General features: G+C 46.1%; 1 protein-coding gene across 1 annotated transcript in view; it reads right to left on the bottom strand.

The window, feature by feature from the left end:
• LOC126101186 (cytochrome P450 6j1-like) overlaps positions 1-22,055 on the bottom strand; it is a 136,707-nt gene that overhangs the window by 94,881 nt on the left and 19,771 nt on the right. Inside the window, exons 4-7 of the mRNA XM_049911883.1 lie at positions 21,620-21,731; positions 19,925-20,143; positions 10,209-10,460; positions 5,721-5,889 (exon numbers count right to left, since the gene is read on the bottom strand). Of these exons, the coding sequence (XP_049767840.1) occupies positions 5,721-5,889; positions 10,209-10,460; positions 19,925-20,143; positions 21,620-21,731 (752 nt within the window). The remainder of the gene's footprint in view (positions 1-5,720; positions 5,890-10,208; positions 10,461-19,924; positions 20,144-21,619; positions 21,732-22,055) is intronic.

Raw genomic sequence — 22,055 nt, forward strand, 5'->3', positions numbered from 1 at the left:
AATCTGCTTGAAAGAAACACGCTTTAAAAAGCCATATGATGAAGAATGTTCCGAGAACGTAACTGGTGCCTGTCTTGTGTAGCATGTACCAACATGTTGTTGTTGTTGTTGTGGTCTTCAGTCCTGAGACTGGTTTGATGCAGCTCTCCATGCTACTTTATCCCGTGCAAGCTTCTTCATCTCCCAGTACCTAATGCAACCTACATCGTTCTGAATCTGCTTAGTGTATTCATCTCTTGGTCTCCCTCTACGATTTTTACCCTCCACGCTGCCCTCAAATACTAAATTGGTGATCCCTTGATGCCTCAGAACATGTCCTATCAACCGATCCCTTCTTCTAGTCAAGTTGTGCCACAAACTCCTCTTCTCCCCAATTCTGTTCAATACCTCCTCAGTAGTTATGTGACCTACCCATCTAATCTTCAGCATTCTTCTGTAGCACCACATTTCGAAAGCTTCTATTCTCTTCTGCCCACCTTACCTCCGAGGAATGGACTCGCCCGTCCCACGTCAGCGGCGTGCGCATAGTCGAGGGAAACACAGACACTTGTGAGCGAGCGGTCTAACGTAACGGTGTCACTACGTTTTCGAAACAGGAACAACGGAGTTGGATCAAGATTGGATGTGCCAGAGGTCGTACAGAACGACAGTGTCGTCAAGGTCTTCGAGAGGCGTGCGGGGGATCGGCATTGCCTTACAGAACAGTGGCACGTTGGGTAAAAGCCTTCAACGATGGTCGGCAAACTGTGGCAGATATTCATCGGGCACGTGTCCTAGCGTCTCTGAAGAAGAAGTGCATGCTGTTATCTACATCTACATCTACATCTACATTTATACTCCGCAAGCCACCCAACGGTGTGTGGCGGAGGGCACTTAACGTGCCACTGTCATTACCTCCCTTTCCTGTTCCAGTCGCGTGTGGTTCTCGGGAAGAACGACTGTATGAAAGCCTCCGTGCGCGCTCTAATCTGTCTAATTTTACATTCGTGATCTCCTCGGGAAGTATAAGTAGGGGGAAGCAATATATTCGATACCTCATCCATAAACGCACCCTCTCGAAACCTGACGAGCAAGCTACACCGCGATGCAGAGCGCCTCTCTTGCAGAGTCTGCCACTTGAGTTTGTTAAACATCTCCGTAACGCTATCACGGTTACCAAATAACCCTGTGACGAAACGCACCGCTCTTCTTTGGATCTTCTCTATCTCCTCCGTCAACCCGATCTGGTACGGATCCCACACTGATGAGCAATACTCAAGTATAGGTCGAACGAGTGTTTTGTGAGCCACCTCCTTTGTTGATGGACTACATTTTCTAAGGACTCTCCCAATGAATCTCAACCTGGTACCCGCCTTACCAACAATTAATTTTATATGATCATTCCACTTCAAATCGTTCCGCACGCATACTCCCAGATATTTTACAGAAGTAACTGCTACCAGTGTTTGTTCCGCTATCATATAATCATACAATAAAGGATCCTTCTTTCTATGTATTCGCAATACATTACATTTGTCTATGTTCAGGGTCAGTTACCACTCCCTGCACCAAGTGCCTATCCGCTGCAGATCTTCCTGCATTTCGCTACAATTTCCTAATGCTGCAACTTCTCTGTATACTACAGCATCATCCGCGAAAAGCCGCATGGAACTTCCGGCACTATCTACTACGTCATTTATATACACTCCTGGAAATTGAAATAAGAACACCGTGAATTAATTGTCCCAGGAAGGGGAAACTTTATTGACACATTCCTGGGGTCAGGTACATCACATGATCACACTGACAGAACCACAGGCACATAGACACAGGCAACAGAGCATGCACAATGTCGGCACTAGTACAGTGTATATCCACCTTTCGCAGCAATGCAGGCTGCTATTCTCCCATGGAGACGATCGTAGAGATGCTGGATGTAGTCCTGTGGAACGGCTTGCCATGCCATTTCCACCTGGCGCCTCAGTTGGACCAGCGTTCGTGCTGGACGTGCAGACCGCGTGAGACGACGCCTCATCCAGTCCAAAACATGCTCAAGGGGGGACAGATCCGGAGATCTTGCTGGCCAGGGTAGTTGACTTACACCTTCTAGAGCACGTTGGGTGGCACGGGATACATGCGGACGTGCATTGTCCTGTTGGAACAGCAAGTTCCCTTGCCGGTCTAGGAATGGTAGAACGATGGGTTCGATGACGGTTTGGATGTACCGTGCACTATTCAGTGTCCCCTCGACGATCACCAGTGGTGTACGGCCAGTGTAGGAGATCGCTCCCCACACCATGATGCTGGGTGTTGGCCCTGTGTGCCTCGGTCGTATGCAGTCCTGATTGTGGCGCTCACCTGCACGGCGCCAAACACGCATACGACCATCATTGGCACCAAGGCAGAAGCGACTCTCATCGCTGAAGACGACACGTCTCCATTCGTCCCTCCATTCACGCCTGTCGCGACACCACTGGAGGCGGGCTGCACGATGTTGGTGCGTGAGCGGAAGACGGCCTAACGGTGTGCGGGACCGTAGCCCAGCTTCATGGAGACGGTTGCGAATGGTCCTCGCCGATACCCCAGGAGCAACAGTGTCCCTAATTTGCTGGGAAGTGGCGGTGCGGTCCCCTACGGCACTGCGTAGGATCCTACGGTCTTGGCGTGCATCCGTGCGTCGCTGCGGTCCGGTCCCAGGTCGACGGGCACGTGTACATTCCGCCGACCACTGGCGACAACATCGATGTACTGTGGAGACCTCACGCCCCACGTGTTGAGCAATTCGGCGGTACGTCCACCCGGCCTCCCGCATGCCCTCTATACGCCCTCGCTCAAAGTCCGTCAACTGCACATACGGTTCACGTCCACGGTGTCGCGGCATGCTACCAGTGTTAAAGACTGCGATGGAGCTCCGTATGCCACGGCAAACTGGCTGACACTGACGGCGGCGGTGCACAAATGCTGCGCAGCTAGCGCCATTCGACGGCCAACACCGCGGTTCCTGGTGTGTCCGCTGTGCCGTGCGTGTGATCATTGCTTGTACAGCCCTCTCGCAGTGTCCGGAGCAAGTATGGTGGGTCTGACACACCGGTGTCAATGTGTTCTTTTTTCCATTTTCAGGAGTGTATATTGTGAAAAGCAATGGTACCATAACACTCCCCTGTGGCACGCCAGAGGTTACTTTAACGTCTGTAGACGTCTCTCCATTGATAACAACATGCTGTGTTCTGTTTGCTAAAAACTCTTCAATCCAGCCACACAGCTGGTCTGATATTCCGTACCGCGTCAGTGGACAGTGGACAGTGGACCGTGATCGACGCCATACGATTCGTGAGCTCGCCCACCAAACCGGATTAGCGCATTCGGCTGTGCTTCGCATCCTGAAGGAACGCCTGGGCATGCGAAAAATTGCATCACAATGGCTTCCGCATGACTTGACGGAAATGCTGAAACGGATCCGTTACGACGCTGCTCAGATGCACTTGGAGCGCTATGAGCACGAAGGAGCGGCTTTCTTACGCCGTATCGTAACACTATATGAAACATGGGCTACATCGTACGAGCCAAAACTGAAACGCCAATCCAACGAATGGCGTCATTAAGGGTCGCCGCGAAAGCCGAAAGTTCGGCAGAGCCCCTGGTATGGTAAAAGTTATCGTGATTCTCGTGCACGACTGTGATGGTGTTATCCTAACGCATTACATTCCTCCACGGTAGACCGTCAATACACAATATTACTGTTCGTTTTTGGAGCACCACCTGCGACTAGCTTTGCTGTGCAGCCCACCCATCATTTTGCACGATACTGCGCGGGCGCATACAGCGCAAGCTGTGGCTGCTCTTTTCGGCCGATGGGACTGGGAAGTACTGTACCATCCATCATACTCCCCTGACTTAAGTCCTTGTGACTTTGATTTGATTCCGAAGATGAAGTAACCACTTCGAGGCATTCGCTTCAGAACTGTTCCAGAGATTCGATAGGCAGTAGACCGCTCCATTCGCACCATCAACAGAACAGGCTCTGCTAACGGTATATTACGCCTTCCACATCGCTGACAACGGGTTCTACACAACGATGGTGACTACTTTGAAGGACAGTAACAGGTGCAAACATGTAACTCTTCTGCATCGGTTGTGAATAAATAGTTGCCACTATTTAAGTTCCAACCCTCGTATTTAAGTGTACCAGACAAAGAATCAGAATTACAATGCGTTGAACAATACACATAAATTTTATAATAAATTGCTTTAATTCAGATTTCAGTTTTTTCATTATTCGCATCAAAGAGATTTACAAAAATTATAACATTTATGTGTTAAAAATTACATTATTTTCTTATTTTAATTATTGTGCTATGACTGAATATAGGTACGTATACAGTACTCCATATGATTCATAAAAATGCAATTAGTCGATGTAGGTGTGACGTACGAGGTTCCCATTTTGTAACAAGATTCTCTCTACCATCATCAACATTCTGGAGAGTAGACCCACAGCAAAGGGTTTTCATTCCTTCAAGACAACCTGCTTATAGTAGTTGGCTGATCAAATATAGTTTACAATTACAAAATTTACATGAGCTCGCAGGGAGATAAACATAGACAGAAACTTAATTTTAAGCAGTCACATATGTACAGAATATAAACCTAGTAGTACTTCACGAGTAAATCAAGTTACCAACACAAAGTTTACGGCATGTGATGGTGCACAAAGGAACGAGTATTTTGTTGTGTCGTTAATACTCTTACTATCTGGTTTAAGAACAGACTTACGTACTCTTAACGGCATTCGAGAGCCCTTGGAAAGCAATACATGCAATGAAACGGTCTACAGGAAATAAATGGGAGTTACGTTCTACTTATAATTTTAGACTGTCAGTCTAGTGTAATTTCCGCCCAATAATGTAATGTTTACATAGCAGTGACAGTGTAACACAGCTATTCTAGCAACGATTACTAATACTGCGGGATTCCCGCACTATTTAGGACATCTTATACATTAAAGAAAGAAGCAAATGAGTACATGACTTACACATACGCATGCACAGCAGAATCAAGTATCTTTAAAGGTTATACAGATATACTGAAATTATGCTAATGTGGCATGGTTCCTACAGACATTTACCTGATGAGATACGTGTAACAGGCACAAATAATGTCCTGTGTTGGAAACATTACCATGGCAATAATTTAAATAGTTGTAAATGAAGCAGCACCTGTGACTTGCATAACAGTACGTAACTTAAAACTTCCTGGCAGATTAAAACTGAGTGACCGACCGAGACTCGAACTCGGGACCTTTGCCTTTCGCGGGCAAGTGCTCTACCAACTGAGCTACCGAAGCACGACCCACGCCCGGTACTCACAGCTTTACTTCTGCCAGTACCTCGTCTCCTACCTTCCAAACTTTACAGAAGCTCTCCTGCGAGCCTAGCAGAACTAGCACTCCTGAAAGAAAGGATATTGCCGAGACATGGCTTAGCCACAGCCTGGGGCATGTTTCCAGAATGAGATTTTCACTCTGCAGCGGAGTGAAAATCTCATTCCAGTACGTAACTTAGTTCCTGGCTCCCGTCAGACGCATTTCTGGACGTTCTTCGCACTTCCTTGCTACTCCTCTCAGTACACTGCTCTAAAAAAGTGGTGAATAGAGCGAACTGAAAAATGAAAAGTAATGCGCGATGTGTGAGCTGTCACGGTGGCAGTCCAATCCATAACACTGGCTGCACACGACGTCTCACTGTGCCGCCAGAGGTTGGAAACTGAGCACCAGCGACCCTTCTGGTCTTCGGATGAAGTTCCTGGGGTCCAGAGGCAGCGGGACTGGCGTGTACGCCGTGGGGCCGACTACGAAGTTGCTGAGGATGTGCGCTAGGCCGAGACGCACCTGCATCTGACCCGCCCTCATCCCTACAAAAAAAAAAAAAAAAAAACGTGTGCTTGTAAGACTATGGAGAAATTTACGGTTGGTGCATAAGTTCATAATGATTTTCCACAAGATTCATAAACATAACAGACGCACATCAGCAACATATTCCCATTCACTGTTTACAACAGTTTGCCACCGCTGGGGTAATTTTCGATTCCCACGACTATAGAAATCACGACTACACTGACATGAACCATTGTGTATTAATGCATTGAAATGATTTTCATCAAACGCCGAAGATCTTTCTGATCATGGAGAGTCTCTAACGTCAAAACGATTCTACTTAAAAGGAGAAATCCATTTTCTGTAGGTGCTGTGTCCAATGGCATTATCCTCCACAAGAATATGTCGGAAATGTGGTTCAAATGGCTCTGAGCACTATGGGACTTAACATCTATGGTCATCAGTCCCCTAGAACTTAGAACTACTTAAACCTAACTAACCTAAGGACAGCACACAACACCCAGTCATCACGAGGCAGAGAAAATCCCTGACCCCGCTGGGAATCGAACCCGGGAACCGGAAATGGGGGATAATGCCATTGGACAGGGTGTGAAAAGAAAATAATTTTCTCCTTTTAAGGAGGATCATTTGACGTTAGCGACTCAATATTCAAGAAGACCTTCACCGTTTGATGAAGATCGTTTACACGCATTAATCTACAATGATCCACATCGGCGTGCTCGAGATATGGCAAATGTGATGAGCTCTCTCCATCTGGCACTCCATTTTCTAGCACCCACAGCTCCACTCACTATATTCAAGTGATAAAATGACAATGTGTAAGCTGAAATAGTAGCAGTCAACTACAAACTGAAAATCGGTAAATGAATCTGTACCGACGTCCAAAAGAAAAACCCTACCAACTTATCCAACAAACCTAATATAAGATAATAAAGTAAGATAGATGGTGACTTTGCCGAAAGGGAACAAAGTGTATGAAACGATCCTTGAGAGGAAAAGGAGCGAGAAAGGTCATACGGCACACCTACTTGAAGGTACAGATAACAGATCGTTGACAGCGTAGGTTTTAGTGATCCAAATGCCCATGAGAACATGCTAGATAAGGGGAATTTTCTCCCTCTACTAGTGTTTTAGCTCCATACTCAAGAGAGCAGTCAGCCGGAGCACCATAATATAGCAGCCACATAGTCCTTTGTACCTTCAGCGACACGTCTCCCAGCAGGGGAGGCAGTGTCATCTACATCTACATCTACATCTACATTCATACTCCGCAAGCCACCTGACAGTGTGTGGCGGAGGGTACCTTGAGTACCTCTATCGGTTCTCCCTTTTATTCCAGTCTCGTATTGTTCGTGGAAAGAAGGACTGCCGGTATCCTCATGGTCTCTTCGCGAGATATACGTAGGAGGGAGCAATATACTGCTTGACTCCTCGGTGAAGGTATGTTCTCGAAACTTCAACAAAAGCTCGTACCGAGCTACTGAGCGTCTCTCCTGCAGAGTCTTCCACTGGAGTTTATCTATCATCTCCGTAACGCTTTCGCGTTTACTAAATGATCCTGTAATGAAGCGCGCTGCTCGCCGTTGGAACTCCTCTATCTCTTCTATCAACCCTATCTGGTACGGATCCCACACTGCTGAGCAGTATTCAAGCAGTGGGCGAACAAGTGTACTGTAACCTACTTACTTTGTTTACGGACTGCATTTACTTAGGATTCTTCCAATGAATCTCAGTCTGGCATCTGCTTTACCGACGATCAACTTTATATGATCATTCCATTTTAAATCACTCCTAATGCGCACTCCCAGATAATTTATGGAATTAACTGCTTCCGGTTGCTGACCTGCTATATTGTAGCTAAATGATATGGGATCTTTCTTTCTTTGTATTCGCAGCACATTACATTTGTCTACATTGAGATTCAATTGCCATTCCCTGCACCATGCGTCAATTCGCTGCAGAGACTCCTGCATTTCAGTACAATTTTCCATTGTTACAACCTCTCGAAATACTACAGCATCATCCGCAAAAAGCCTCAGTGAACTTCCGATGTCATCCACAAGGTCATTTATGTATATTAGCAACGGTCCTACGACACTCCCCTGCGGCACACCTGAAATCACTCTTACTTCGGAAGACTTCTTTCATTGAGAATGACATTCTGCGTTCTGTTATCTAGGAGCTCTTCAATCCAATCACACAACTGGTCTGATAGTCCATATGCTCTTACTTTTTTCATTAAACGGCTGTGGGGAACTGTATCGAACGCCTTGCGGAAGTCAGGAAACACGGCACCCGGAACCCGTGTCTATGGCCCTCTGAGTCTCGTGGACGAATAGCGCGAGCTAGCTTTCACCCGATCGTCTTTTTCGAAACCCATGCTGATTCCTACAGAGTAGATTTCTAGTTTCCAGAAAAGTCATTATACTCGAACATAACACGTGTTCCAAAATTCTACAACTGAGCGACGTTAGAGATATAGGTCTATAGTTGTGCACATCTGTAGGAAGTGCAGACATGCCTCGTCTGTGAGGCGTTGTGGGAGGATAACTGGTCCCAAGAGAGGGGGAGGATAATACCATTGGACAGGGCGTGGAAAGAAAATGATTTTCTCGTTTTAAGGAGGATCATTTGACGTTAGTGAGTCTATATTCTAGAAGACCTTCGCGATTTGATGAAGATCGGCTAAACGCATTAATCCACAATGATCTACATCGTCGCGCCCGAGATCTGGGGAATGTGATGAACTGGGACCATTCCACCATCGAGCGACAGTTGCGTGCAGTGGGGAAGGTTCGAAAGTCTGGTGTATGGGCACTGTATTCTGTAAGCGAAAATCACAGAAATCAGCGGGAGGCTATATGAGAATCTCTGCTTGCTCGTCGTCAGTTAGGTAGTGAACAACAAAGACCATTCCTATCCCGTATCGTTACCGGTGACTAGAAATGGTGGCTTTATGCTAACGGAAGGAAAGGAATGGTTGAGCTCCTCCCCCCCCCCCCCAAAAAAAAGCAACTCTCTGTACAAAGACCTGTGCACATCCACAAAAGATAATGTATGCATGTGGTAAGACAGCAACGGTGTGGTGTTCTACGAACTGGTTCCGTCCAAGGTGTAACCTTCACTACCGACGTTTATTGTCAGCAACTGAGACGTCCTGCAGACGCAGTCCAACAACAACAAAGACCAGGAAAACAGCGGGAAGCCGGTCGAAGTGGCCGAGCGGTTCTAGGCGCTACAGTCTGGAACCGCGCGACCGCTACGGTCGTAGGTTCAAATCCTGCCTCGGGCATGGGTGTGTGTGATGTCCTTAGGTTAGTTAGGCTTAAGTAGTTCTACGTTCCAGGGGACTGATGACGACAGCAGCTAACCCCATAGTGCTCAGAGCCATTTCTTGAAACAGCGGGAAGTGCTGCTACTCCATGATAACGCCCGCCCGCATTGTAATAGACCGACAAAAAACCGTACAGAGCAGTTGGATTGGGAAGTCGTTTCCCACGCCCCTTAGTCAAATGGTTCAAATGGCTCTGAGCACTATGGGACTTAACATCTGAGGTCATCGGTCCCCTAGAACTTAGAACTACTTAAACCTATCTAACCTAAGGACATCACACACATCCATCCCCGTGGCAGGATTCGAACCTGCGACCGTAGCGGTGGCGCGGTTCCAGACTGAAGCGCCTAGAACCGCTCGGCAAAACCGTCCGGCGCCCCTTAGTCACTTCATCTGATACGTATCTGTCGTGTTTATTAAACTTAGGGAAAAACGGTACGAACATATGAACAAAAATAGAGTAATGAAGCATAAAATTGATACAGCATAGCAACAGAGTGGGGGAAGACAAACTAGAGAAACAAGTAGTCAGTACAATACAACAGGAAAGGGAGATGTAGGACGACTGAGGACTGAATGGCTCTGCTGGCCGCTGTGGCCGAGCGGTTCTAGGCGATTCAGTCCGGAACCGCGCTGCTGCTACGGTCGCAGGTTCGAATCCTGCCTCGGGCGTGGATGTGTCTGATGTCCTTAGGTTAGTTAGGCTTAAGTAGTTCTAAGTTCTAGGGGACTGATGACCACAGCAGTTAAGTCCCATACTGTTCAGAGCCATTTTAACTGAATGGCTCTAGTGAAGACGGAACAGGCTGTAAGCAGCAGAAGAAGTAGATTATGACGACCTTCTATGTCTGTTTCATCGTGTGACGTCCTTAATGAAGTATGCTGCACCCGGTAACTTAGTGATCTGGTGATGAATCGACTTAATGACCCAAGAAAGTTTCCAGAAATAACTCATATAATGCACGTAACTTGTTATGCGAGTGACGGAAGTACAGTACTTACCGATGCACTGCCTGGGCCCGTCGCCAAAGGGCATGTAGGTGTAGTTGGGCCGCCCCTTGGAGTTCTCCTCGCTGAACCTGTCTGGCATGAAGCGGTGCGGCTGCTGCCAGTACCTGGGGTCGTAGTGCAGGCCCAGCACCGAGACCACCACCCCGGTGTCCTTGGGCAGCACCACGGACGTGCCGGGGATCTGGTAGTCGCGCGTCGAGCGCCGGTCCAGGAAGTTGACCACGGGGTACATGCGGAGGGCCTCTGCGGGCAGCACACGGAAGGGAGTCCGTCAGCAGAGCTGTCGTACTATTCTGTCCAATCCTCCGCCATTTTTGTAGATCTGTTCACGTGTAATTTAACAGACACAGTGTGCTTCAACATATAATTTCTTCAAATTATCTTCCTCTTTTGGAATCAATTATTTCACTTTTAGGGTACCTTGTTAAGTCCTCTAGTGAGATAAAAGTTTTCGCTTCGAGGTTCCTTTTTTCGAAATTATCACCAACATTACTAACATTTGTCGGAAGTCACAATCGGCTCTCATTCGCAGTGACGTAAAAAAAAATTTTGTGGTGGATAGCTAAAAGCAACTAATACCATCTAACTCGGTACGAAAGCACTGCATAACTTAATTTTTGACACTTTCTTTAAAAAAAAAGGAGCAGTTAGGGTAGCCCAGTCGAAGGAAAAACTTGTTGCATCGTAAAAATTATGTTATATTATTATTATTATTATACGAGGGCAGTTCAATAAGTAATGCAACACATTTTTTTTCTGAAACAGGGGTTGTTTTATTCAGCATTGAAATACACCAGGTTATTCCCCAATCTTTTAGCTACACAACACTATTTTTCAACGTAATCTCCATTCAATGCTACGGCCTTACGCCACCTTGAAATGAGGGCCTGTATTCCTGCACGGTACCATTCCACTGGTCGATGTCGGAGCCAACGTCGTACTGCATCAATAACTTCTTCATCATCCGCGTAGTGCCTCCCACGGATTGCGTCCTTCATTGGGCCAAACATATGGAAATCCGACGGTGCGAGATCGGGGCTGTAGGGTGCATGAGGAAGAACAGTCCACTGAAGTTTTGTGATCTCCTCTCGGGTGCGAAGACTTGTGTGAGGTCTTGCGTTGTCATGAAGAAGGAGAAGTTCGTTCAGATTTTTGTGCCTACAAACGCGCTGAAGTCGTTTCTTCAATTTCTGAAGAGTAGCACAATACACTTCAGAGTTGATCGTTTGACCATGGGGAAGGACATCGAACAGAATAACCCCTTCAGCGTCCCAGGAGACTGTAACCATGACCTTACCGGCTGAAGGTATGGCTTTAAACTTTTTCTTGGAAGGGGAGTGGGTGTGGCGCCACTCCATTGATTGCTGTTTTGTTTCAGGTTCGAAGTGATGAACCCATGTTTCATCGCCTGTAACAATCTTTGACAAGAAATTGTCACCCCCAGCCACATGACGAGCAAGCAATTCCGCACAGATGGTTCTCCTATGCTCTTTATGGTGTTCGGTTAGACAACGAGGGACCCAGCGGGAACAAACCTTTGAATATCCCAACTGGTGAACAATTGTGACAGCACTACCAACAGAGATGTCAAGTTGAGCACTGAGTTGTTTGATGGTGATCCGTCGATCATCTCGAACGAGTGTGTTCGCACGCTCCACAGCTGTGCACGGCCGGCCCGCACGCGGGAGATCAGACAGTCTTGCTTGACCTTGCGGCGATGATGACACACGCTTTGCCCAACGACTCACCGTGCTTTTGTCCACTGCCAGATCACCGTAGACATTCTGCAAGCGCCTATGAATATCTGAGATGCCCTGGTTTTCCGCCAAAAGAAACTCGATCACTGCCCATTGTTTGCAACGCACATCCGTTACAGACGCCATTTTAACAGCTCCGTACAGCGCTGCCACCTGTCGGAAGTCAATGAAACTATACGAGACGAAGCGGGAATGTTTGAAAATATTCCACAAGAAATTTCCGGTTTTGTCAACCAAAATCGGCCGAGAAAAAAAATGTGTTGCATTACTTATTGAACTGCCCTCGTACTTTCCTTTCTCAGACATTATGTCCGGTTAAAAATGGAAAGTGACGCGGACCTTCATCAAGCGTGACTTTCTTTTAACTGTATGGTATATGTTACATTGCATTTAGGAGCTTTCGGGTAATTGAACGTGTATCAATAATTACAGATTTCTATAGTTGTATATATACGTTTGGATGTAGCTGTATTGCGTTGATGTACTGGTGGATATTGTGTGGTATGACTCCTGTAGTTGACAGTATAATTGCTATAATGTCAACTTTATCCTGATGCCACATGTCCTTGACTTCCTCAGCCAGTTGGATGTGTTTTTCAATTTTTTCTCCTGTTATCTTCTGTATATTTGTTGTATTGGGTATGGATATTTCATTAGTTGTGTTCATTTCTTCTTTTTATTGGTGAGTATGATGTCAGGTTTGTCATGTGGCGTATTTTTATCTATTGTAATGGTTCTGTTCCAGTATAATTTGTATTCATCATTGTCCAGTACATTTTGTGGTGCATACTTGTATGTGGGAACGTGTTGTTTTATTACTTTATATTGTATGGCAAGTTGTTGATGTATTATTTTTGCTACGTTGTCATGTCTTCTGGTGTATTCTGTATTTGCTAGTATTGTACATCCGCTTGTGATGTGATCTACTGTTTCTATTTGTTGTTTGCAAAGTCTCCATTTATCTGTTGTGCTATTGGGATCTTTAATAATATGCTTGCTGCAATATCTGGTGTTTATTGTTTGATCCTGTATTGCAATCATGAATCCTTATTATTATTATTATTATTATTATTGGTATAAATATTATTATTATTCACGTTTGGGTGCTACTGGACAACAGGAGCATTACCGAGGGGTTTCCTTTTAGCTTTTCTTCTCTCCTATATTACTGTCATTATCTCAGAATGTAATCTTTTCCGCTCGCCAGACCAAGCTTTCCGCTCGTCCTACTGCCAGGCCAAAGACCCAAACGTTGAATTTATTCTTGAATTTTTTTTCCATCTGCTATAGCCAGTTGTGTTGCTTCTGATTGCTTTAGGTTTTCTCTAACTTCACCAAAACTTTATTGTTACAGTTTTAGCTTTACTGCAGCTCTCATAGAATTCCACAACCTATCTAGTTAATCTTGTTGGTTCCATTCTTTTGATATGCCCCTGCAATTTTAGCCTTTCTTTATATCGAAATTAATGTTGGTATGCTTTTCAATTTTTTTATTTGGTCTTGACATGTATGTTCTCTTTTCAGTATAATTTGCACCTAAAATTTCCTTGATTAATTTTCTTTCTCTTTTATCGTTTTCTTCAATGTTTTCTGTTTAAAACTAGTATTTCAGTCCCATAAAGACACTCTCATTTGATGATTCAGTTTGGCGTATTTTGCGATGCATTTTTTGTTATAGATGTCTTTCGTAACCCTGAAAGTTGTTTACACTAAGTGATCACAAATTTACTAACCAATCTTTTCCACGTTTCTTTCCAGACTGGTTTCGTCTAAATATTTGAAATGAGAAATTCTCTCGATTTTTACGTATTCAGTTTTTATATTTATGTTTCCCAGCCAACTTCATGTACTTTTTCAGTTGATATTTGGAGTCCTACTATCCGTGCTGTTTATTTCAGAATTTCTGTTGTTTTTGCACTACTTGCACTGACATAGAACCACCAGACAGTCTGCAAAAGCTAAGCGTCCTAATACCAAGTCTTTTATTTTGGTTCGTTCGTCAATTTCAAACTCTTGTTTTAGGTTTCGGCACTGTTAGATTACTTTTTCTAACACACCGTTGAAATGTAATGGTAGAGTCCATCACCTACTCTCACTCCTGATTCAGTTTCAAAATTTTCCGAAATTTCTCTCCTGAATTCTACCTACTCTCGCTCCTGATTCAGTTTCAAAATTTTCCGAAATTTCTCTCCTGAATTCTACCTTAGTGTTTGTGTCACTTAGTGTTTCACTAACAACTCCAGCGGTTTTCAGGTCAAGACCTTTCTCAGAATTTGGGAGAGAGAGTTACAAGCTATTGTTCCTTCCCAGATTTTACAAAAGTTTTGACTCGATCTACTTTCTTATTATAAATATGTTGATGCTAGAGAATTAGTTTCAGAACTAAAGGTTGTTCTAGGCAAAACCTATCTGAAATGAAACATGCTTGATATTCGCCAATTTTGCAGCCAGGTAGCAACTATACTCGGTCCAGGGGACGTTGATGCAGAATGTTGTACGTGACAGGGAGAATGGAAATCCCCCTATAAATCGTAACATTCATTTTGTCTTCCTCTTTATATAGCGACTATATTAAAAGGGTTCTTCACTCATATGGAATTTTCTCAGTTTGCCAAATTTATTGCGTGGTCATAGTAATTTCTTTTAAGGAATGCGGGTTATCTGGTTACAGAAGACATGCAACGGTTGTCTTCTGGGTTTTAGGGTAACTTGTGGTATACACCTTCCTGTGGGTTGAGGGCAATTTAGAAGTTTCATAAATGTATTTGTGAAGTTTCTGTAGTTTTCTTGGCTTGTCCGTTTTCCTCCTTGAAGCAGCGATCTTGGGGTTGTATCCATTTAGTTTTGTTCTAAAAGTTTTTATAAGAAGACCTCGTATTGTTTGTTTGGAGGTCTTCTTTCGTTTCACGGAGTTGACCACTCTCGTGTGTCTTTTTCTTTTTTTTTTTTTTTGTCTATTTAACTCTGAAGCTTCTTTTCATCTATCCAGGAACATGCCATGTTCTGATTTGTTAGTTCTCCATGTTTTGAATTTCTCATGTCACGATTTTACTGCCTGCTCACAATCCCCATTCCAACGAAGGATACTTTCTTCGCCTTGTAAACGATTTTTTTTTTTAGTTATTTTGAGTCACGGATTGTTCGTTGCGTGCAAAGATATAAATGGTTCAACTTTCTTTCAGACCCTTGTTTAAATTTGCGGCAGCTGTCTGAGTCTTTATAGCCTCTGGTTATGGCTTCAGCATTAGACGACGAAATGCCAGGCACAGAAATGTGCCCTTAAAATGGAATTCATCGACACTACGTACCCGTCACCGCTACAGATTTGTGTGTTTCCTTCTAGCTCTAGAGGATAAAAGAGTAAATGGTGGCATGTGAGGCGTAAAGGTAGATGTACCGCTTAGTTGTAATTAAACTGAGGGCTGCAGTGGAGGCTGTGCATTGCACGGTGCTGAAACGACGTAGATACATTCATGCACTCGCGAAGTATGCTGAAAAAAATATAGTTCCACTTTCTACAAACTGGTGAAAATGTAGCGCTGGAAACAGAAAAATGTGATGTGGGTGCAGAAAAAGGTGAGGAGGGGGCAAACACATGATAACGGTTGTTCTAGCACGTTTATTAGGGTGTGGTTATTAGTTGCTACATGTGTTCAATATGTTTTCCCGACTCAGCAACATACTGCATCCGTAACATGGCATGGTCGACAGTTGCTCACAGCATATCCAGTGTAATTACAACGATGTGTCGTCGTATGCTATCCTTCACATCAGGAAGAATCCGAATGCATCCCTGATAGAGACGATCTTTCAGGTATTCCAACAACCACTAGTCACAAGGATTTAGGTCGGGGGAATTGGGAAGCCACACGTTTTAAAATTGCCTAGAGATGATGCGGTCGTTACCAAAAGTTTCTCGAAGTCAATTTTTCACCTAGCAAGAGAAATGAGGTGTCATCCTATCTCGTATGAAAATACACTCCTGGAAATGGAAAAAAGAACACATTGACACCGGTGTGTCAGACCCACCATACTTGCTCCGGACACTGCGAGAGGGCTGTACAAGCAATGATCACACGCACGGCACAGCGGACACACCAGGAACCGCGGTGTTGGCCGTCGAATGGCGCTAGCTGCGCAGCATTTGTGCACCGCCGCCGTCAGTGTCAGCCAGTTTGCCGTGGCATACGGAGCTCCATCGCAGTCTTTAACACTGGTAGCATGCCGCTACAGCGTGGACGTGAACCGTATGTGCAGTTGACGGACTTTGAGCGAGGGCGTATAGTGGGCATGCGGGAGGCCGGGTGGACGTACCGCCGAATTGCTCAACACGTGGGGCGTGAGGTCTCCACAGTACATCGATGTTGTCGCCAGTGGTCGGCGGAAGGTGCACGTGCCCGTCGACCTGGGACCGGACCGCAGCGACGCACGGATGCACGCCAAGACCGTAGGATTCTACGCAGTGCCGTAGGGGACCGCACCGCCACTTCCCAGCAAATTAGGGACACTGTTGCTCCTGGGGTATCGGCGAGGACCATTCGCAACCGTCTCCATGAAGCTGGGCTACGGTCCCGCACACCGTTAGGCCGTCTTCCGCTCACGCCCCAACACCGTGCAGCCCGCCTCCAGTGGTGTCGCGACAGGCGTGAATGGAGGGACGAATGGAGACGTGTCGTCTTCAGCGATGAGAGTCGCTTCTGCCTTGGTGCCAATGATGGTCGTATGCGTGTTTGGCGCCGTGCAGGTGAGCGCCACAATCAGGACTGCATACGACCGAAGGGCCAACACCCGGCATCATGGTGTGGGGAGCGATCTCCTACACTGGCCGTACACCACTGGTGATCGTCGAGGGGCCACTGAATAGTGCACGGTACATCCAAACCGTCATCGAACCCATCGTTCTACCATTCCTAGACCGGCAAGGGAACTTGCTGTTCCAACAGGACAATGCACGTCCGCATGTATCCCGTGCCACCCAACGTGCTCTAGAAGGTGTAAGTCAACTACCCTGGCCAGCAAGATCTCCGGATCTGTCCCCCATTGAGCATGTTTGGGACTGGATGAAGCGTCGTCTCACGCGGTCTGCACGTCCAGCACGAACGCTGGTCCAACTGAGGCGCCAGGTGGAAATGGCATAGCAAGCCGTTCCACAGGACTACATCCAGCATCTCTACGATCGTCTCCATGGGAGAATAGCAGCCTGCATTGCTGCGAAAGGTGGATATACACTGTACTAGTGCCGACATTGTGCATGCTCTGTTGCCTGTGTCTATGTGCCTGTGGTTCTGTCAGTGTGATCATGTGATGTATCTGACCCCAGGAATGTGTCAATAAAGTTTCCCCTTCCTGGGACAATGAATTCACGGTGTTCTTATTTCAATTTCCAGGAGTGTAGTTGTGTGGACACAGTTGCGTTCATGCAAAGCTGGAATCACGTGTTGCACAAGGAGGTCCTTATAATTTGCAGATGTCACTGTACACCTAACAGGGACATGAGATACCTTCTCCTCGAAGAAAAACGGACCCAAAGTGAAGAAGCTTAAGAAACCACACCACACAGTCACATAACTTTAGTGCACTGGATTCTCCCGCACAACATGCGGAGGGGAAGAACCTCATACGCGACTATTCTGTGCATTCACGTTAGAGTTCAGAGTAAAATGTGCCTCGTCCGTCCAAAGAATTTTCCCCAGCCACGTGACATCCATTTCCATGAGTGCCAAACTCGAAAGGTGGAGTCTTTGTAGACTATCTGGGGGCTGCATTTGGCGCACATTCTGAATCCTGTAGTGATATCGGTGTAAAATGCGTCGCAAAATTTTTCGAACAGCTGATCGCTGGAGAGACAATTTCGGTGATGCAGGTTGAGCAATGGCTGCAGAATCTGAGGCATCACCAACTTCATCAACATCTGTCATGGGAATGGGCCGCCTCTCTCTTCCTGCTGCACTACCTAATTCGCTTGTTTCTTCAGATTTCTTGATCACATTCGTTGGCCCATTTATTGACATGGAGCCTCTTCGCAGCTGTCTCTGTCGGCGATATTCCAGAAATGTAGCGCTGCTATTGCCAGCTTTCTGATTAAACAACTTTACCAGAAGTGCAGTGTCTTTCTTCTCAACAGTCACTGCGTTTTGTATAGTAAACCTCAACCTTCCTAACACTTTACACCAACAGTCACTTAACAAAAGAAATCAACACATGTCGCCAAGGGACAAACAGTGTACTGACTCCAAAACAGGAAACATTTCACATTTACAGCGCCGTGTTTTCACCTGGTGGCAGGAAGTGGAACTACTACACTCCTGGAAATTGAAATAAGAACACCGTGAATTCATTGTCCCAGGAAGGGGAAACTTTATTGACACATTCCTGGGGTCAGATACATCACATGATCACACTGACAGAACCACAGGCACATAGACACAGGCAACAGAGCATGCACAATGTCGGCACCAGTACAGTGTATATCCACCTTTCGCAGCAATGCAGGCTGCTATTCTCCCATGGAGACGATCGTAGAGATGCTGGATGTAGTCCTGTGGAACGGCTTGCCATGCCATTTCCACCTGGCGCCTCAGTTGGACCAGCGTTCGTGCTGGACGTACAGACAGCGTGAGCCGACGCTTCATCCAGTCCCAAACATGCTCAATGGGGGACAGATCCGGAGATCTTGCTGGCCAGGGTAGTTGACGTACACCTTCTAGAGCACGTTGGGTGGCACGGGATACATGCGGACGTGCATTGTCCTGTTGGAACAGCAAGTTCCCTTGCCGGTCTAGGAATGGTAGAACGATGGGTTCGATGACGGTTTGGATGTACCGTGCACTATTCAGTGTCCCCTCGACGATCACCAGTGGTGTACGGCCAGTGTAGGAGATCGCTCCCCACACCATGATGCCGGGTGTTGGCCGTGTGTGCCTCGGTCGTATGCAGTCCTGATTGTGGCGCTCACCTGCACGGCGCCAAACACGCATACGACCATCATTGGCACCAAGGCAGAAGCGACTCTCATCGCTGAAGACCACACGTCTCCATTCGTCCCTCCATTCACGCCTGTCGCGACACCACTGGAGGCGGGCTGCACGATGTTGGGGAGTGAGCGGAAGACGGCCTAACGGTGTGCGGGACCGTAGCCCAGCTTCATGGAGACGGTTGCGAATGGTCCTCGCCGATACCCCAGGAGCAACAGTGTCCCTAATTTGCTGGGAAGTGGCGGTGCGGTCCCCTACGGCACTGCGTAGGATCCTACGGTCTTGGCGTGCATCCGTGCGTCGCTGCGGTCCGGTCCCAGGTCGACGGGCACGTGCACCTTCCGCCGACCACTGGCGACAACATCGATGTACTGTGGAGACCTCACGCCCCACGTGTTGAGCAATTCGGCGGTACGTCCACCCGGCCTCCCGCATGCCCACTATACGCCCTCGCTCAAAGTCCGTCAGCTGCACATACGGTTCACGTCCACGCTGTCGCGGCATGCTACCAGTGTTAAAGACTGCGATGGAGCTCCGTATGCCACGGCAAACTGGCTGACACTGACGGCGGCGGTGCACAAATGCTGCGCAGCTAGCGCCATTCGACGGCCAACACCGCGGTTCCTGGTGTGTCCGCTGTGCCGTGCGTGTGATCATTGCTTGTACAGCCCTCTCGCAGTGTCCGGAGCAAGTATGGTGGGTCTGACACACCGGTGTCAATGTGTTCTTTTTTCCATTTCCAGGAGTGTATTTCTTCAGCGTACTCTGGCAGTGCATCGATTAACGAGCATACCTACGATGCCTCAGCATCCGGCGATGTATACATCCCGCACTGCAGCAGTCGGAACAATGTCAATTTAATTATAATTACCCAGTGGATGTTGTTTGGTGATTTGTAAGTATATATTTGTAGCTACAGATTTGTGTGTTTCCTTCTAGCTCTAGAGGATAAAAGAGTAAATCACGAGACACCCACCGTTGATGGTGTTTATGAGGTCGGTCATCTCCGCGACCGCTTCATACGTGATGCCGCCATGCTTGGCGGCCACCTCCTTCACTTGCTGGCGGATGCGCTGCTGCAGTTCCTGGTTCAGGGCCAGCTCGTACAGTGTGAACATCATGGTCGAGGAGGAGGTCTCGAAGCCGGCCGATAGGAAGGTCAGCACCTGCGCCACAATGTCCCTCTGGTCGAATTCTGGCCACAAAAAGAAACATAGGTTCTACGTCTCCACTGTCTCTCACTGAACAAATTATTTCACCTGCTATTATTTGTAATGACGTTTCGTAATGGCAAATAATACTCCTTCATTACCATCACCGAAACGTCCGACGTGCCGAGCAAAGTGGCACAGCGGTTAGCACACGGGAGTCACATTTGGAGAGACGTCAGTTGAAATCCCCATAGAGCCGCCACATTTCGTTTCTCCGTGATTTTCCTAAACAAGTCAAGGTAAATGCCAGGGTGGTTCCTTCATAAAGGATGGCCGCCTTCTTTTCTCATCAAGCAGAGGGACACACAGGAGTTAGTATATTTTCATTTGGCTGTTATGAGTTTTTACGTATAGTGCACCAATATAACAAATAAGCAAAACGAATATTTCGTTGTTTAATCGACATAAACTTCAAAATGTCTACCGACGATCTCCTATATTAATTAATGAGTGAATAAAATTTTCCCACCGTCTCACTGTAACACTTGTTGTCTGTTGAACAGAAGGGCGTGAAGCTAGGACTCCACCATCAAATTCCTCTTCCGAGCTTACAGGGGTTTCGTGTAACAACGGGTAGAAGTAACCCCTCCGTAATACGTAGAGTTGACAGCTAATGAAGTGGAACGATCACGTAATGTCGATGGTTGGGAAGGTACATGGTCAGCTTCGGTTTATTTGGAGAATTCTAGAAGAGCCAAGGCAGTGTGAAAGCAACAAGATGCTTCATCGTCAATACGTACCGCCTGGTAATGAAATACAGTGACAGTAACATACATGAGTAAATGTTAGCCAGCCACTGCTCCATTCGCCTCGTTGTGAAAAGTAATACTCAGGAAAGCGAAACTGAGATTATCAAAACATCCATTAGAGCTGTTGAACTTCTGAAAGTTTAGTTTGCGGACAAGGGACATTACATTTTTTTGTTCAAGAACTTCACGGTAAGATATTTAGTAACTTTTAAAATGTAAATGTCGTCACGGACCAAAGCAGATTATTTATGCGTAAGAAAAAGCAGCTAAGAGGTACATTAATTATGTTCTTGCTGCTACCACACCTAATCTATTTGTCTTTCAGCTGACTGAAAGCATCACACTGAGGTGCATTATTCCAATTCGTGTAATCGCAACTTGATGTATAAAAGTCTTATATTTAATTATTGTATATAAGCTCTCTAGTTTAGAAAGCATAACAAATTTATGATCCCAAATGATTTACGTATAGCGCTATTAACGGAGGAGACCAGATTAAATAACTTACCAGATTGGGGCTGAAAAATTGTTCAAAGCTATATACCAGCAAACTGATAGGTCACCAAAAGATAAAGAATGGCAAGGTTAACGCATACCTGTACATTAGTTTTCCTACACGTTAGAATTTCAAGGCGCTAAACAGGAATTTCCTACATTGTTTTCCGTATATGGCAGAAGTGGCATACTGTGTTGTGTCAGGAGACTACGTACTGAATTCCTGACCAGTCTCGTCCACCATGCGCTTCGACTCCTCAAGGACGCGCATCAGCAGGTCGATGCTGTCTTCTCGCACAACGCCGTTTTTCTTGCGGTAGTCCATTGTCTGCAAACAGAGACAGAAAAAGCTCAGAAAGCGGACATGGTAACGTCACACCATACAGTGGCTATAAACGAAACAGCACCTGTCTTAAATCTCTCTGCTTTTATCAGTTCACACCTGGGGAGTCAGCTGTTCAAGAAAAGATTTATGAAATTTCGATGCGAAGCTAAATTTAAATCGGCAAAATTTTTGGAGCGTTTCAGTTGTGATGCAGTTAAGCTCAAATATGCGTATTAAGAACCCTTTGACACGGTGGGTCTAAATCAGTTACGTTATTACAAATAAGTTATTAAATAAGTTATTAAAATAAGTTATTAAAAATAAGTT

This window comes from Schistocerca cancellata, chromosome 9, assembly GCF_023864275.1.
Source record: "Schistocerca cancellata isolate TAMUIC-IGC-003103 chromosome 9, iqSchCanc2.1, whole genome shotgun sequence".
In the NCBI taxonomy this organism is placed as follows: domain Eukaryota; kingdom Metazoa; phylum Arthropoda; class Insecta; order Orthoptera; family Acrididae; genus Schistocerca; species Schistocerca cancellata.